This window comes from Trichomycterus rosablanca, chromosome 19 (genome assembly GCF_030014385.1).
Source record: "Trichomycterus rosablanca isolate fTriRos1 chromosome 19, fTriRos1.hap1, whole genome shotgun sequence".
Lineage (NCBI taxonomy): Eukaryota > Metazoa > Chordata > Actinopteri > Siluriformes > Trichomycteridae > Trichomycterus > Trichomycterus rosablanca.
Genome location: NC_086006.1, coordinates 8,609,843 through 8,626,874, shown reverse-complemented (window position 1 = coordinate 8,626,874; position 17,032 = coordinate 8,609,843). Strand labels below are relative to the sequence as shown.

At 40.5% G+C, this 17,032-nt stretch overlaps 1 protein-coding gene across 1 annotated transcript; it reads left to right on the top strand.

The window, feature by feature from the left end:
• The first annotated feature begins 970 nt into the window (after nucleotides 1–970).
• ttc34 (tetratricopeptide repeat domain 34) lies at nucleotides 971–10,233 on the top strand. The gene is made up of 7 exons (XM_063016033.1): nucleotides 971–2,574; nucleotides 4,394–4,616; nucleotides 4,721–4,913; nucleotides 6,304–6,470; nucleotides 7,144–7,417; nucleotides 8,314–8,528; nucleotides 9,224–10,233. Exons 1-7 carry the CDS (start codon nucleotides 971–973, stop codon nucleotides 9,758–9,760), a joined length of 3,213 nt encoding a protein of 1,070 aa, XP_062872103.1. The 3' UTR covers nucleotides 9,761–10,233.
• Nucleotides 10,234–17,032: the final 6,799 nt, after the last annotated feature.

Sequence of the window (17,032 nt, the reverse complement as noted above, 5' to 3'; positions counted from 1 at the left end):
GGGGCTAACAAAGCATGCAGAGAAACAGATGGACTACAGTCAGTAAATGTAGATCTACAAAGTGCTTCTATATGGCAAGTGGAGCTGATAAAATGGACAGTGAGTGTAGAAACATGGAGGTGGTTTTAATGTTATGGCTGATCAGTGTATGTATATAGGTTATTTTCTCTACATTTAAAGTTATAGGGATAAACAGAATGGTAACTATTTACATTGTTAGCAAAGACATCAACACAGTGTTGATGTACTGTTATGGCAATTAAAATTAACAATTCAAATCCATTCTTAATATTTGGCAGTTTTCCATATTTCTCAATGTTTACTTATCTGGCTATTATTTAATTCAACTATTTGACTTTCTGACTATCTGCTAATTTATTACACAGATGCCTCTACTTATGTAATAAATGTGAGTATGTCATTTAATGAAGTAAACCTAGTGCACTTTATAACAGTCTTATAACAGGCGAAGTGGTGTTGTTTAATATTAAAACAGTCACATCATGGACTAGAGATGGCAGCTGGATGGGAACTTATTTTATAAGTTTTCATCAGTGCTATAAGCCACTAACCAGCTTTATTTGCTTATGATACCATTCTTAATGTTGGGTCAGGACATCCTTAGTGAGTATACATTTACTAAGACACCTTAGCTCATAGCAGCAAGATATGTAATCACTGGCACTGAAAGGGCTTTAACTAAGATCACTGGTTACTTTTACTTTTTAAAAAGTGACTGCAAAATATGCAAACATACAACCAAGCCTTATTTTTTTATTTTGACAGAGGAAATGTTATGTGAGTGTTATCAGAGCACAAAGGGCACTGGAAAGAAGAAATGGCAGTCTTTCATCAGGGTCTAGGAGCAGTGGAGCTGTGCAAAAAAGGAGACAAAATCTATGCAGCTGGAGATCCAGAGCAAGCTGCAGTGTTGTACACACATGCATTCGGGTGCAATGCAGGATCCACTATGGCACACATGCACAGCTTGGACAGGATCTGCTTAGAACAGGTCATTTTGGCTCTCGAGTCTTGGCTTGACAGTCATGGGGTGACACAAAAATCCATGGACGGTCTTAACAAAGGGTTGGCCGCAGTATTCCTGTCAACTCTGTGTCCCAATAATGTTTCAGCTTCGGTTTTCAAAATGGAATCAGTCCTGCTAGGAGCTGGCTATGGCTCAGAAGAGATCTTTGCCCGCTGTTCAGCTCTTTTGAAGGAAAAAGCTACGCCTTGTCCTAAGGGTCTGACACGGTTGATTTTGGAGTTGACTAGCGCTCTTGCCTGCTTGCTATCAGATATGTATAACCCTAAATGTGCTAAGCTGTATCTGCAGGCTTTCCTTGGAAACAGATCAGAAACAGTGAGGCTGGTCAAGGGTCGCCATGCTGAGCATTTACCCAGAATAGTCAAAGCTTTTTTTGAGCAAATGGCTCCAAAATTCCCAATGGTCTACACTGAGTGCAAACTGGATAACATAGACAATTTTTCAGCTTCTGATTCAGTTGAGTTTCTACTTGCTATTTCACCTGATAACACACTTGTAAGGGAGCTTCAGGCAGGTGTGTTGTTCTCCCAAGGCAAATTTGATGAAAGTGCTGAAGCTTTGACCCTGGCATTACAATTAAGTGATACCCAGACAGATGCAAAAACAAATTTTGACTTGATGGTACAAGGAACGCCACCAGAACGGAGAGCTAGTTTACTTGTGGCCAGAGCGGCTGCCTTATTCTCAGCCGGTGGTCGAGTGAGTGAAGCTTGCCAAGACCTTGCTGAAGGTTTTGCTGTTTACCCAGCAACAGCCAGACACCAGTTCCAGAGGCTGTTCTCCAAAAACGGCACAGGAGCTCTAGTTCGTATCGAATTGAGGCAGCAGGCAGAGAAAGGACTCTCCAGTTTCAGAGAGACAGTTCTGCTAAGATCTGACCTGCGTTCCACAGCTGGTATGGAGCTCCTAGACCCCGTCATTGCCCAGCTGCGAGCTCTGTGCCACCTGGAGCCTGGTGGAGGAGGTCGGGAACTTCGTGTACGATTGGCAGACTGTTTGCTTCTACATGGAGAATTTAGAGAATCTATGTCTATCAGCAGCCAGCTTGCAGCGGCTTCTCAGGCCCAACAAAGCTACCAAAACACAGTGCAGGTACTTCGTGGCTTTGCTCGGCTCCTTTCCGAAGACCAGCAGGGAGCTCTGAAGGATTTCCAGGCTGTGATTGAGTACAGTGCTCCTCATCCTCAGAGCTGTGTGCGTGCGCTGTGCGGAAGAGGCTTGCTAAGGATGATCACTGGCTCACACTACCTGACTGCTCTGGACTACATCACAGCAAGCCAGCTTCAGCCTCAGGACACTGCACTGACTGTGAGGTGCCTGGTACCATGGAACTACCGTGGTCTGCTGTGCACTGTTTTGCTTGAGCAAGGAAGGACAATGCTGGAGGAGTTTGGAGGGCAGAGAAAAACAAGTTCTAATACAGTCCAGGACCATGAAATGAGCAACCAGGTGCCATCTACACAACCAAAAGACAATCACAATCAATCAGTGCCAACTAAAGAGGTGCACAACATCAACAAGGACAGGTATTATTGCTTACATACAGTGTATCACAAAAGTGAGTACACCCCTCACATTTCTGCAAATATTTCATTATATCTTTTCATGGGACAACACTATAGACATGAAACTTGGATATAACTTAGAGTAGTCAGTGTACAGCTTGTATAGCAGTGTAGATTTACTGTCTTCTGAAAATAACTCAACACACAGCCATTAATGTCTAAATAGCTGGCAACATAAGTGAGTACACCCCACAGTGAACATGTCCAAATTGTGCCCAAATGTGTCGTTGTCCCTCCCTGGTGTCATGTGTCAAGGTCCCAGGTGTAAATGGGGAGCAGGGCTGTTAAATTTGGTGTTTTGGGTACAATTCTCTCATACTGGCCACTGGATATTCAACATGGCACCTCATGGCAAAGAACTCTCTGAGGATGTGAGAAATAGAATTGTTGCTCTCCACAAAGATGGCCTGGGCTATAAGAAGATTGCTAACACCCTGAAACTGAGCTACAGCATGGTGGCCAAGGTCATACAGCGGTTTTCCAGGACAGGTTCCACTCGGAACAGGCTTCGCCAGGGTCGACCAAAGAAGTTGAGTCCACGTGTTCGGCGTCATATCCAGAGGTTGGCTTTAAAAAATAGACACATGAGTGCTGCCAGCATTGCTGCAAAGGTTGAAGACGTGGGAGGTCAGCCTGTCAGTGCTCAGACCATACGCCGCACACTGCATCAACTCGGTCTGCATGGTCATTATCCCAGAAGGAAGCTGACGCACAAGAAAGCCCACAAACAGTTTGCTGAAGACAAGCAGTCCAAGAACATGGATTACTGGAATGCCCTGTGGTCTGACGAGACCAAGATAAACTTGTTTGGCTCAGATGGTGTCCAGCATGTGTGGCGGCGCCCTGGTGAGAAGTACCAAGACAACTGTATCTTGCCTACAGTCAAGCATGGTGGTGGTAGCATCATGGTCTTGGGCTGCATGAGTGTTGCTGGCACTGGGGAGCTGCAGTTCATTGAGGGAAACATGAATTCCAACATGTACTGCGACATTCTGAAACAGAGCATGATCCCCTCCCTTCGAAAACAGTTTTCCAACAGGATAACGACCCCAAACACAACCTCCAAGATGACAACTGCCTTGCTGAGGAAGCTGAAGGTAAAGGTTGATGGACTAAACCCAATTGAGCACCTGTGGCGCATCCTCAAGTGGAAGGTGGAGGAGTTCAAGGTGTCTAACATCCACCAGCTCCGTGATGTCATCATGGAGGAGTGGAAGAGGATTCCAGTAGCAACCTGTGCAGCTCTGGTGAATTCCATGCCCAGGAGGGTTAAGGCAGTGCTGGATAATAATGGTGGTCACACAAAATATTGACACTTTGGGCACAATTTGGACATGTTCACTGTGGGGTGTACTCACTTATGTTGCCAGCCATTTAGACATTAATGGCTGTGTGTTGAGTTATTTTCAGAAGACAGTAAATCTACACTGCTATACAAGTTGTACACTGACTACTCTCTAAGTTATATCCAAGTTTTATGTCTATAGTGTTGTCCCATGAAAAGATATAATAAAATATTTGCAGAAATGTGAGGGGTGTACTTTTGTGATACACTGTACATGCATATGTATATTAAAAGTTGATTGTTATTATGATTCTTATTTAGGAACATCTATACTGTAGTTATACATCTGTTTTTCTGTTTTTCATATTAATAACTGTCTTATATTTAAAGAGAAAAATTCAGGCCACACCCACAGACCACAGATTTGGAACTTGAATATTCAGCCTTGCCTATCCAGTCATTTGATTGCTGTTGCATTTCTCTGTTTGCACGTAGAATAGCTGTAGGTGTGCATGCTCTTGCTCTTCTACTGATGGAGTTGCAGCCAGGTACAGATGCGCCTCAGATCCTCGCAGCAGATGCTCTGTACCAGCTGAACCGTGCTGAGGAGTCATATCGTCTTCTCCTCTGCACAGAGCACTCGACTCCTCGCTCCCAGGTCCTTGCCCGACTTGCCCTGCTCCAGCTGCACCGCGGATTTCTCTATGATGCCCACCAGGTGCCTTCTGGATTTTTTGTGATCTGATAAGTAATTATCTTTAAACGCTTTTAAAGTCTTTTAGGTGCTGTATGGTTTATTTTGCTATGTGATATGACTTGCAGCTGCTGAAGAAGCTTATCCAGTGTGGAGACACTAGCTGTCTTGGCTCTCTGTTGTCTGTGACGGCTCTAAAAGACCGGACACTTCTGGAGAAACACTGTCACGATGCATCAAAACGCATTCTGTATAGTCAACAAGAGGAAAGTGCCATTAGAAAGGCTGTGGCCTATCTGTCCATTGCCATTATGGCTTCAGGTTAGTAAGAGATATATATGTATAAGATTTAAAGGGATTTAAATAGTAATTAAGTGCAATAGTTAAATTGTTGTGATTATAATATTTTGAATAAATAAAAAGGTATAAAATAATAATCACTGGTTTCAAGTTTTAATGTTCATTACTAGTTATGTTTATTAGTATTAGTAGTAAATTTATTTATATAACCCATTAAGGTAAACTGTAGAAATGCCATATAAACTCCCACTCTCGTACTCTGAAGCAAATGTTGAAAAAGGATTTCTGTTTTGATATCAATTTTGTCTGCAATGCTTGGTTTGGCATAAACCCAACACTGCTCATCACCCTGGGACACCACAATTACAACAAAACGTGGTGGTGGTGGCAGCATCATGTAGTTGGGATGTTTATCATCACTCGGGGCTGGGAATCTGGGCAGTCCTGAAAGAAAACTTTCTTGACAATATGCAGAAGACTTGAGACTGGAGTATACGTTTACGTTCTGAGCTGCGCTGAAACTCCATTGAAGTGATTGAAAATCTAAAATCTATTTAATTTAGAAATGACATAGTTAAGGGACCATCTGTTAATTACTTAGGGTTTACATACTTTTTTACTTACTGGGGAAAAAAACTAACAATAGTAAATTTGCCTGATCTGGTAGTTCCCATGTCAATCATGCTAATAACAGTTTCCTAATTATGCTCTACATCAGGGGCCCTTGTGGCCCTTTAGCATTTTAGAGATGACTTGCAAGGTGTTTTAGAAATAAAATTAAAGTTGGCCTGTTATTAAGCAGGTTTTTTTTTAAAGAACAGCTTGAACTATTTGAACTCTGGGTGTCACTATTGCATAAAACAAATCTAAAACGCTCGTCATCTTCTTTCCCCTAACTCAAAACATTACCCCAATGTTACACCTACATTACCGTTCCTGAGTTTTTGGATAAACATAGCAGCTCCAAAGAAACGAAAACTAGACAGCGAATGCAGAAGATTTCAAGCACGCTGGGAAAGAGTTCAGAGGGTAGAATGTATGTTTAATTTTAAAAAAGTATAATAATCTTCCATTAGGATTGTCAACTGGTGAGTGAAATTGGCAAATTCTTTGACACAACACTGTCAAAGATAGTGTCAAACCAGTGACTCAAATAAAAAGTAATTATAATTGTAAGTAATTAAGTAGATCTATTATACTGTGGTACATGTTTGCATCTTTGTTTACTTCATCTGGGCCCCAACAAGAATAGTTTGGACACCCGTACTCTACATTAAAGCCATCAGGCTTTTCTTTAATTATTAAACTCATTTTCCATACTTAAAAAAAAGATTATTGAAGATTTTTATTACCTGGCTAAATAATACGCTAGCTGTTTTTTTTTTATTATTATTTATGTCTTCTCTTTTAGGTGGTGAAGCAGTAGACTCATTATTGGAGAGGGCCAGATGCTACACTCTGCTGGGCCAAAAGAAGACTGCTATTTTTGACTTTACTGCCATTCTTAAGGAGCACCCAGATCATGTGCCAGCTCTGTGTGGGAGAGGGTTCACCTATCTCATGCTAAACCAGCAGAAGGTGTGATTTTACATCCAGGCTAGGATTCCAGCCACAAATTAGTATCTGTATGTCTGTTATTTATATCAATCTGTAATATTGCACATGAATCATTAGACAGGGTTGTTTGAACTTGAATGTGGTTTAAGGCCACAACGTTAAAAGAAAGTACCTGGGGGTTCTAAAGTTGCAGCCTACGTGTTTTTGTAAAACCTCTAAGAGACGATGAGGAATTTAGAAACTGGGAGTTTTCTGTCATTAAATAAAAAGTGCAACATGTTATTTGTAAAGGGCTGCATCAGCACTTTCATTCCAGTCCTTCCACTGCTATATCTATCAGTTCAGAACCTTGCGAATAGAATTCTCTATGTGAAGCCTTTGTGATTGGTGGCACAAACCAGCCCACTTTGTTTTATAATACCTTAAGATATAGAACACAGATCTTAAGAGGCAATTATCAAACTGTGACCTTTTCAATGTGTTTTTTGGTTTATTTTGATTAAAATCTATTTTAATTTAATTCATGTGCATTTTTGATGTAGCCTTTTTGCCTATCTTTGCCAGAAACTTAAAAACATCACTATACATTTACTCTCAGAACCCCTTAATAAAGGTGCATTTTTACACCCCTGCAGCCAACATGTAAAAGACTTAATTATGTGAAATTGAAGTTTCAATTCTCAATAATTTACAGGAATCCACACAAGATATCCTGGCAGCACTTCAGGTTAATGCTGAAGAAGTAACTCGGAGTATTCTGTCCCTAAAAGACAAAGCACGGAAGCTTATCTGCGAATGGCTACATCAGCAATGCCGCTCAAGTCTTTCCACCACTGTATCTACCAATCCAGTCCACCATCAACAGAAATGTCTACAAGAAGTCTTTCTGATCAGTTGCATGCTCCGAAAAATCAACAACAGGGATCCAAGGTGGCACCTCCTCTATATAGACGTCCTGCTTGCCCGAGGTGAGGCTTATGGTATCTTTCTTAAGAGCTGTCAGTTAGAAATGTCAGTTAATTCTTAATAGTGCATCAGCATGTTAGCAATAATATTGGTTTCTTGATTTGTAAAATACTATTTAGTGCAGGTTTGCTGTTTGGGATACAGCCGAAATGGGTGCTTGTTTGGCATGTCTGTCAAGTGTTTGTTTATGCATTTTCTCCCGACTTTTAGTGCGCCCAATTGCCCGATTGCGTCATGCTTCCTCTCCACCAATGCCGATCCCTGCTCTGATTGAGGAGAACGAAGCTAACCCACACCCCTCCGACATGTGGGCAGCAGCCGTATGCATTTTGTCACCTACACTTTGACGAGTGCAATGCGGATCAGCACCGTGTACGGAGAGACACACCCTGATCAATGCACTCTTTTCCCCGTCTCTGTGCAGGTGGCATCAATCAGCCAGCAGAGGTCGTAGTTGCATTAGTTATGAGAGAGTCCCCATTCGGCTTTAATATCCCACCCCTATCTGAACAACATGTGGCCACTCAGCCTAGCCGGCTGGCAGAGCTGAGACTCGATACAATGTATTCGAGATCCCAGCTCTGGTGTTCTAGCATGTGCCACCTGAGCGGCCTTCTGTCAATTAACTATTAAACATAGCACTGACAGTTTGATGATCCAGATACTGAAATACATGACAGCTAATTAAATGGGTGGTTCTAATTTGCATATTTGTGTATATTCATGTGGATTTTCCATTTAATTGTGTTTGCATAAGATGTTTCTGCAAAATTTATTCTTCCTAGATGATTTTTTATTATTAATCATTCAGTGTTAAATGATTGTAATTAAATAAGATCTGTTATTAGAACAGAACTGCATACCTCACAATTAGTTTGTATTTTTGTAATTGTGGCAGGGGATATAAAGACAGCTGGTGCACACCTCAGGGACCTCTTTGGTCAGGAGCCACGAGATGCAGCAGCACAGGCCAGGTGTGGAGTGGTGGAAAGCTGGAAAAAGAACTTTAGATCAGCAGCCAAGTGCTTAAGTGGAGTGTCTGAAAAAGATCAGTCGGTGCTAGACTTTCTCTTGGCACTTATTCAGCCTCAACAAAGAAAACATCTGGCACAGGTATTACAGTTAATCTATACTCATTTAAAGAATTAACACGCATTTAATGTTTATCCATCCAATAAAAAATTTACTTCCATCCACAGAAATCGCAATAAATTACCAAAAAGGCAGTCTATATATAGCTACAGGGAAGACACACTTTGCATTATTGATTGGGATGGACCAAAAGCAATGGCCTATGGATGAATATGTAGGGAGTTCCCCCCCACTGGCCTGAAAGATTTCTGTCTAAAAAGATGTAAAAAATATGTCTTATTGTTCAAGGGAACTTCAAAAAGTTTCCGCACTTTATATTTTTGTTGGAACTGGTGGGGGTGGGTGGAGTAGTAATTGGTCATGTCTGAGAGACAGAGAGAGAGCTTATAGTCTGGATTTAGCGCCATCTGATTTCCACCTTTTTGGACCACTCAAAGAAGCTTTAAGGGGAAGAAAATTTTTATGTGATGATGATGTGAAAGCAGCGGTGCATCAGTGGCTACGTGCTCAACCAAAAACATTTCTTGCTGATGGCATTAAAAAGTTGGTACGACGCTGGGAAAAATGCATCACAAAGAAGGGGTGACCATGTAGAAAAGTGATGTAATTTGTTTTTGAAGTTGTTAATAAATAGAGTTTAAAAAAGTGCAGAAACTTTTTAAAGAACCCTCGTAACATACGCCAATGTTTACCTCATTCTCCGCTTTCCACTTCAGGCAGCGTCTCAGGAGGCGAGCGGCGTGTCCGAGAGCGGCCACTGGCAGCATGCGCTGGCTTTGCTCACCGTGGCCGTGCAAGCCCTGGGTGGCACGAAGCTCCAGCACCTTCGTCAGCGTGCAGCATGCCTGGCGCAGCTGGGTCTCCATGAGCGGGCGGTGTCAGATCTGGACCATGTCATTCTCTGTCACAATGAAGGGAACAAAGAAGAGGCCAAGGTGAGGGCGGAGGATCTGTGCAGACGGGGTCGTAGCTCGCTGCTGTGTTCCCGGGACAAGGTGGCTGTAGAGGACTTCTCTCTGGCTTTGGAACTGCACACAGAGCAGGCACTGATGTGTGTGGAGGCTGGACCGGGGAGGCAGCACATGGCTGAGCTGTTTTTACGCTTTGCGCTGCAGAATTATGGAGAGAAGCAGCTGGACAAAGCCTGGTGTCTCACAGAGAGTGGCCTGAAGGTAGACAGTAACCATGCAGAGCTACGTCGCCTTAAGGCCAGAATCAACCGGGAGGTTTCTGGATCATGTATTGTCCACTAAAAAAGCAATATTGACATAATAAGTGAGGTAACAAATATTTCACAGGCTAAATTGAACTTTGTTGGAAAGGTTAAATAGTCATTTATCTTGCTTATTTTTGGGCTTCATTTGTTTTATGGTAGACATTAATCAGTGCTGGCGTGTCTGAATACATATGGTGGGCAATGCCTTCAATCTGTATTATTTATTTATTTATTTAGTATTTATTTATTTAATTTTTCCCTTTTGCATCTTAGTTGGATATACTTAATTCCCCTGTGAACCATTCCTGGGCGAGGTGCTCCTCAGACTAACACATGCAGCCTTTACACTGGCCCATGGTTTATTCTTACCGAGAGCTTCAGTGTTCAGGTGCACTGCCTGTGATAGACTGATGACCTCTCCGGGTTGTTTCTTCCCTCTAGCCCGATGACCCTGACCAGGATAAAACAATAATAAAACAGATAATGAAATAAACGAATTAATTAATGCTGTGAGCTAATTTGTCGACAAGTATTTTACACGACATACATTAGATTAATATATCAGTATCTTGCTGGACAATAATGCTGATGATTGCATGAATGTACTGCATAATTGAAATGTATATTAGCAGGAAATTGTGTGAAAATGGGTGTGATAACTACAGCAGATACATATAAACTAAAAGCTACATTTACTGCATGAATGAAGGACTACCTGAATCATGTAATTACAGAATTACATGTATGTTATTGGTAAACTGTAGGAAACCTGCTATAATACTACTGTAATATATATTTGTTAAATTATATGATAAATAGATAAAAGGCATGGACTTGTTGTTTAAAGCCCTTTAGTGAACCTCTGTTACCTTATACCTAATATAAACCCTATCTGAATGAAATGAAAAAATAATCTGTTATTTGTTCATTCTGAAAGTACAAAGAAACGGCCGCTCAGGTGGCGCAGCGGTAAAAACACACGCTGGAACCAGAGCTGGGATCTCGAATACATCGTATCGAATCTCAGCTCTGCCTTACCGGCTAAGGCTAAGCGGCCACATGAACGACCGGATGGGGTCTCTCTCTCATGACTGGTGCAATTACGACCTCTGCTGGCTGATTGATGGCGCTTGCACAGAGAGTGCTCTCAGGGTGTGTCCTCCCCGTACACAACGCTGAGCTGCACTGTACTCGTCAAAGTGCAGGTGATAAAATGCAAACGGCATGCTGCCCATGTGTCGGAGGGGGCGTGGGTTAGCTTCGTTCTCCTCAATCAGAGCAGGGATCGGCATTGGTGGAGAGGAAGCATGACGCAATCAGGCAATTGGACGTGCTAAAAAGGGAGAGAAAAAAAAGTACAAAGAAACAACTTTGCAGTGTTTTAGCTGACAAACTTGAATGTATTTTGTAAATATAAACACATTTCGATGTGGATGCCTTCATCCGCATTTAATAAATAAAAATTAAATTGTTTTAAAAACTGATATTAATTTGTGTGATTGAGTCCAGAGTTTAGTGGTGACTACTGTTCACCAACAAATTGTTTCCCAAATCAAGAATATAAACCTACTTACATGTTTGTTTTTTAAAATATAGAGTATATAGAGGAAATAGTAAGCATATAGCCTAGATTTTTTTAAATAGTAACAAAATGCTGACTTTTCACCGTTAGGCAAACAGCATGAATAACAGAGAAGTAAAAATTCCTCTTTATACTGATTGCATTGGTTTAGATGTTCACACCATTGTGTTTTGTTTCAGTTCTAGAACCTGGATGCACTGAAGGGGTTCTGTAAGGGAGATCTGACAGATACAACAGAAAAAATAGCTAACATCATGTTTACTGTATATAAATGCAAGATATAGTGCAAGAAAAGCAGTGATTCTAAATTGTAGGAAAACATTAGGTATGGACATCTTTATCATATTGTCAGGGCGGCCCCGTGGCTAAGTGGGTTCGATCCCCAGGTGGGGCGGTTCGGGTCCTTCTGTGTGGAGTCTGCGTGGGTTTACTCCGGGTGCTCTGGTTTCCTCCCACAGTCCAAAGACATGCAAGTGAGGTGAATTGGAGATACAAAATTGTCCATGACTTGTGTTTGATATAACCTTGTAAACTGATGAATCTTGTGTAACGAGTAACTACCGTTTCTGTCGTGGATGAAACCGAAAGGTGTAAAACATGATGTTAAAAATTCCTAATAAAACAAATAAATGATCATATTGTCAAAAGACAAATTTTCTAACAACACAAAGTACAGCTTGTGTTAGGTGCACTTAACAAAGACTGAAAGTGTCAAATGTACAAAAATGCAAGAACCACACCTGCATGTGTGACAGTGAATGCTGCTCCAAAGTTAGAAATGTAAGTCTAATCAGTTTTAGGACAGTTGATAAAAAGTAAAACAACAAAGGTCGACTAAATTACATATCAAGCTTTTTGAAATCCCAGTCTCAACATAGTTGATTTTGTAGTGCAACAACTGAAGTAATCAAAATGTATCCACAATTAGCTGAACAACAAAACAAAAGATGAGAAACAGAATGTACAGCAAGCATTTCCAGATTTAAAACTTTGATATTTTAGAGCAATAGCTATATGAATGCTCAATAATGACAACTTGTAATTTCTGCTTAAGCGCAGTGCCTAGTAGGTCCAGCAGGTGGCGGCATTGGGAAAGAAATTGACCTTTTTACACCATAGGCGCACATGTTTGTGAATTAAATGCACACCTGTCATTGTTTTTTGGCTGTATCTGTATGACCCAGTTATTTACCAAGAAATGTAAGGTTGGGCTACGGTAACAACTTGCAACGGTTTCAGGGGATTGCACTGGGCACCACCAAACATTGTTATGGGTGATTTAGATTTGGTGTTGTTTATCATGTTGCAGGTGAACTTTGAAGAAGATCAGGTGCCTCCAACTAGGTTGTTCAAGTCTTAATTACCTTTGTGTGCCAAGCTGTCAGCATATGTAAGTACAGCTTGTTTTAAGTGTCACATTACTATGTACTTTATTGTGCATTAAGACTGGTCATTTTTGAAAATGCAATGATTTCAAATACATATTCAGAATAAGTATTTGTGCTTGATCCAAAGTACATCTTTAAAAGGAAGTATTTACAATACAGCTTTCTATAAGAAGGGTGCTTTTGATATGTTTCTTAAATCTATAAATATAAATTAAATATAAATGTACTTAAATAATGCATATCCACACTTCCACAACACAAGTGTCTACTTTTACTTATTGGTATTCTATATCTTGTACAACACTGATAATGATACTTTTTAGGTCCTTGATAAATCTGCTATTTGGATGCGTAATGTAATACTGTTTTTTGATTGGCCTGTTTTTAAGGTGGTTTTGATGGTCTTTAACCAATTTTGACTTGATAATGGTATAATAATGACACATTATATGGAAAATAACATTCCTATTCTACTCCTACCCTGTTGCTGGCCATTCAGCATTCTTTTAATAGCATCTGCTCAGAACAATAGTCAGCATTAAAGGTTCTTTAGCTAAATCTGTAATATCTTCAAAAACCTTATTATCCTCATTTGGGTTGTGCTGGGTCTGACTCCACCTGGAATCTCTGAGTGCAAGGCATGGCAAGAACACAGTTCCATTGCAGGGCATCTCCTATTCACTTACTTATTCCCATCTAGTAGCCTATCAACCTGACCATACTGTAGGTGGGGACCAAAATCAGGTTTATCAGACCATCGTGCTTTGTGATACCCACACTTTAAGGCAACACTGAGTCCAGGCAATGTAAGCAATCACTTCCAGCTGCTAGTTTGTTAAATATCTCCGACAGATGAAGGAAGCAGCCTGCAGAGGCTGAGTGATGAATAAAACATGGTATAATCACAACATGACTGAAGAAATTTTTAGCAGTTATATTGGTTTAGATCAAACAAATGAGGACAGAATTGTGTGTGGCTGGAGAGTAGATTTTTTTTACATGTACTCTCAAAATAGTCCAAAAATGCTTTCCACCTGTGTTTCTGGTTCTGTTTATGTGTCCATTAACCTCTCATGGGTACATCTGCTAAACATTCCATGAAAAGTCCCACACTTTCTTAAATACTTACTTCATAATGTTTATTCTCATTTTTTTTGGGGGGGGGGGGTCTCCTTTTTGTTAAAAAAATCCTTGCACTGGTTGAGGACCTGTATAAGATTCTACTTAGTGGCAAAGTAGGGGGCAAATTGCTTGTCAGTGGTTCTTTTCCACAGTGGTCTTGGATTTAGCCTTATTTGGATCTATCTATCTATCTATCTATCTATCTATCTATCGATCTATCGATCTATCGATCTGTCGATCTGTCGGTCGGTCGGTCGGTCGATCGATTGATCGACATAGTGCAGATGTTCGACTGGCCAATAGCACCGCTGAGATTTCAAACCCAGGTTGATAGTGTGCTAGCATATTTTACCGCTGCACCACCTGGGCATTTTTAGTGTACTATATGAATACATAAAAATAATAAATACAAATAATAGCTTTTATACCTTTTACAGTTAGTGGTGGGAGGTAACAAAGTACATTTAGATTTTGTAGTATGTATTATGCATGTTATTTTGAGAAAACAACCTATATTTTCTTACAGTGCTAAGATAAACTAAAAAATAATAATGTGGCTAATAGTGGCAGAGGTCCGGTTTCTTTACCTGGTGGGTAGGCATACTCACTCAGCCAACTGCTGTTCCTGTGAACTGAAAGGCTTCAGTTAAATCGATTTGGACATCTCATACACAAGTTCCCAGGTCAACTCCTGCTGAAGCTGTTTTATACATGTCTCACAGGATAAAGACCATGTTGCACACCTGGGATCTGCTGGGGGGTATTATATCTCACAGCTGGCTTGGGAATGCTTTGGAATTCCTCCAGAAAGATGAGAGAAGATGAAAGATATTTTTGTTTAAAAAAAGAAAATAAATGTATATTTTAATTAATGAATCCAGTAAAGCACTAAAGTTACATAAGAAGAGCTTGTTCTGCATGTGTGGATGAAATCGTCTCAAAATCACAGCCTGTTCAGCAACCTTTAGGAGACCTTAGTACTCCAGCTTGCTGCTGTGTTTGTGAAACAATTCTGTACTGTGGATGGTCTTAATAGTGTTTGTTTTTATAATTTAATTCATGACATACAGATCCTTATGCAGAACCTGGCCAACACATGTTCTTCACTCATACACAAGTGCTCTTCATTACAATAAGCACTGTCAAATGTAGACCATGGTCTCATGCACTGCAGTGACATTGACATGGTGGTGGTGTGTTAGTGTGTGTTGTGCTGGTATGAGTGGATCAGACACAGCAGCGCTGCTGGAGTTTTTTTTAAATACCCTTTCCACTCACTGTCTACTCTATTAGACACTCCTACCTACAGGTAGTTGGTCCACCTTGTAGATGTAAAGTCAGAGACGATCGCTCATCTATTGCTGCTGTTTGAGTTGGTCATCTTCTAGACCTTCATCAGTGCTCACAGGACGCTGCCCAGTGACGTGTTTTAAAACTCCATCAGCGTTGCTGTGTCTGATCCACTCATACCAGAACAACACACACTAACACACCACCACCATGTCAGTGTCACTGCAGTGCTGAGAATGATTCACCACCCAAATAATACCTACTCTGTGGGGGTCCTGACCATTGAAGAACAGCATGAAAGGGGGCTAACAAAGCATGCAGAGAAACAGATGGACTACAGTCAGTAATTGTAGAACTACAAAGTGCTTTTATATAGTAACTGGAGCTGATAAAATGGACAGTGAGTGTAGAAACAAGGAGGTGGTTTTAATGTTATGGCTGATCAGTGTATACTCTTTTGTTTTTAATTTTATTTACACCCATTTTTACAACAAGGTTTTGACCTGGAAGCTTTTCAGACACCAACATTTTTAAATCTAGTGTTGATGCATCCAAATATCCGCTATAGGGCACCCAAAAAGGGGGTCTGTTTTGAGCTTCCTTTTAAGGGTTTTTTCTTATAAATTTTATGGAATTTTATCCTTGGGGATTCCACGGGATTTGCATGATGCTCTTAAGGCAAAAGTGCATTATTCTTAAATGTGATATTGTGGCTTTTTTATCTCTATAATCTTTGCAAAATAAAAGGTAATATTTAACCTCCTTTCTGCTCTTATAAAAGTAAAAAAAAAATTATATAAAAAAAACCATATGTTATGAGCTGAATGACATATTTGGCCTGTTCTCCCTTTTTTGTAGTTCCACATTCTATGCACATCAGTTTTTATTTTACCTTTAACTGTCCTTAAACTTGAACTCTTGTTGAGGTTAAGGACTCTCTCTCACACACACATTCACAGTGTGAAAAAGAGATGATTGGTTTCCAAGTTGGAATGTAGTATATTGGACTTGTTGGCTGGCATAGTGATGCATTCTGTTCTGGGGCAGTAGCTAAGCCTGCTGAGATGTTGTTTGGCTATAGCTCATTTAGAGCTCACTGTATTTTAGGGATTTCACCAACAGATCAGACCTCAGAGGACATACGTATCATGCGTGTACTGCCTTAGCTTGGTGCCCTTGAGAACATAGTGCCTTTATGACCCAGAACATCTGCTGCTAATCTGCATTTCTCTTGTTATGAATATTTACTGTGAATTTAAAACCATGTTAATCAATCTACAACAAAGAGCTCGATGGAGAAATTTGAACTAGTTTTGACCCAGCGGTCCTTACACTAGGGGTAGAAGTACTTAAAGTCATTCCTGTTTTCAGACTGAGCCATCTTTACATAGGCTCGGTTGTAAAAACATCAGATTGTGTTGTTGCATGTGGAGTTGTCCATGTGTGTTCTTACTGTGTTTATAGCAAACAGAGGAGTGTGGGGGCTGTAACAGAAAACCCAGGCATAAATCTCCCAGTGAGAAAGAGAAAGCATGTGTAGGAAAATCAGGGATGTGTGTCCTTAGAGATTTAAGGACTGTTTTAGTCATTCTTTACTTTTGTTACGAAATCTGAGGGTAGATTCGTTTCCCACACATGACCCTTCCACACATGAGCATTAAGACATGATAAAAGCATTTCACATTCATTTAAAGAATGCATTTGCAAAATCCAGTTAATGACTTAACCTTTCTCTGATTTAACAGGGACAAAAACCTAATAAAGTTATTTAAGATTTTAAATACCATGTCCACTCAATGTCCACTCTATTAGACACCCCTACCTAGTTGGTCCACCTTGTAGATGCAAAGTCAGAGACGATCGCTCATCTATTGCTGCTGTTTGAGTTGGTCATCTTCTAGACCTTCATCAGTGGTCACAGGACGCT

Coding starts and splice junctions, on each gene's coding strand:
- ttc34 (XM_063016033.1), top strand. CDS start 971: ATGGCACACATGCACAGCTTGGACAGGATCTGCTTAGAACAGGTCATT. Junction 2,575..4,393: donor CACAACATCAACAAGGACAG/GTATTATTGCTT, acceptor GTTTGCACGTAG/AATAGCTGTAGGTGTGCATG. Junction 7,418..8,313: donor AGACGTCCTGCTTGCCCGAG/GTGAGGCTTATG, acceptor TAATTGTGGCAG/GGGATATAAAGACAGCTGGT.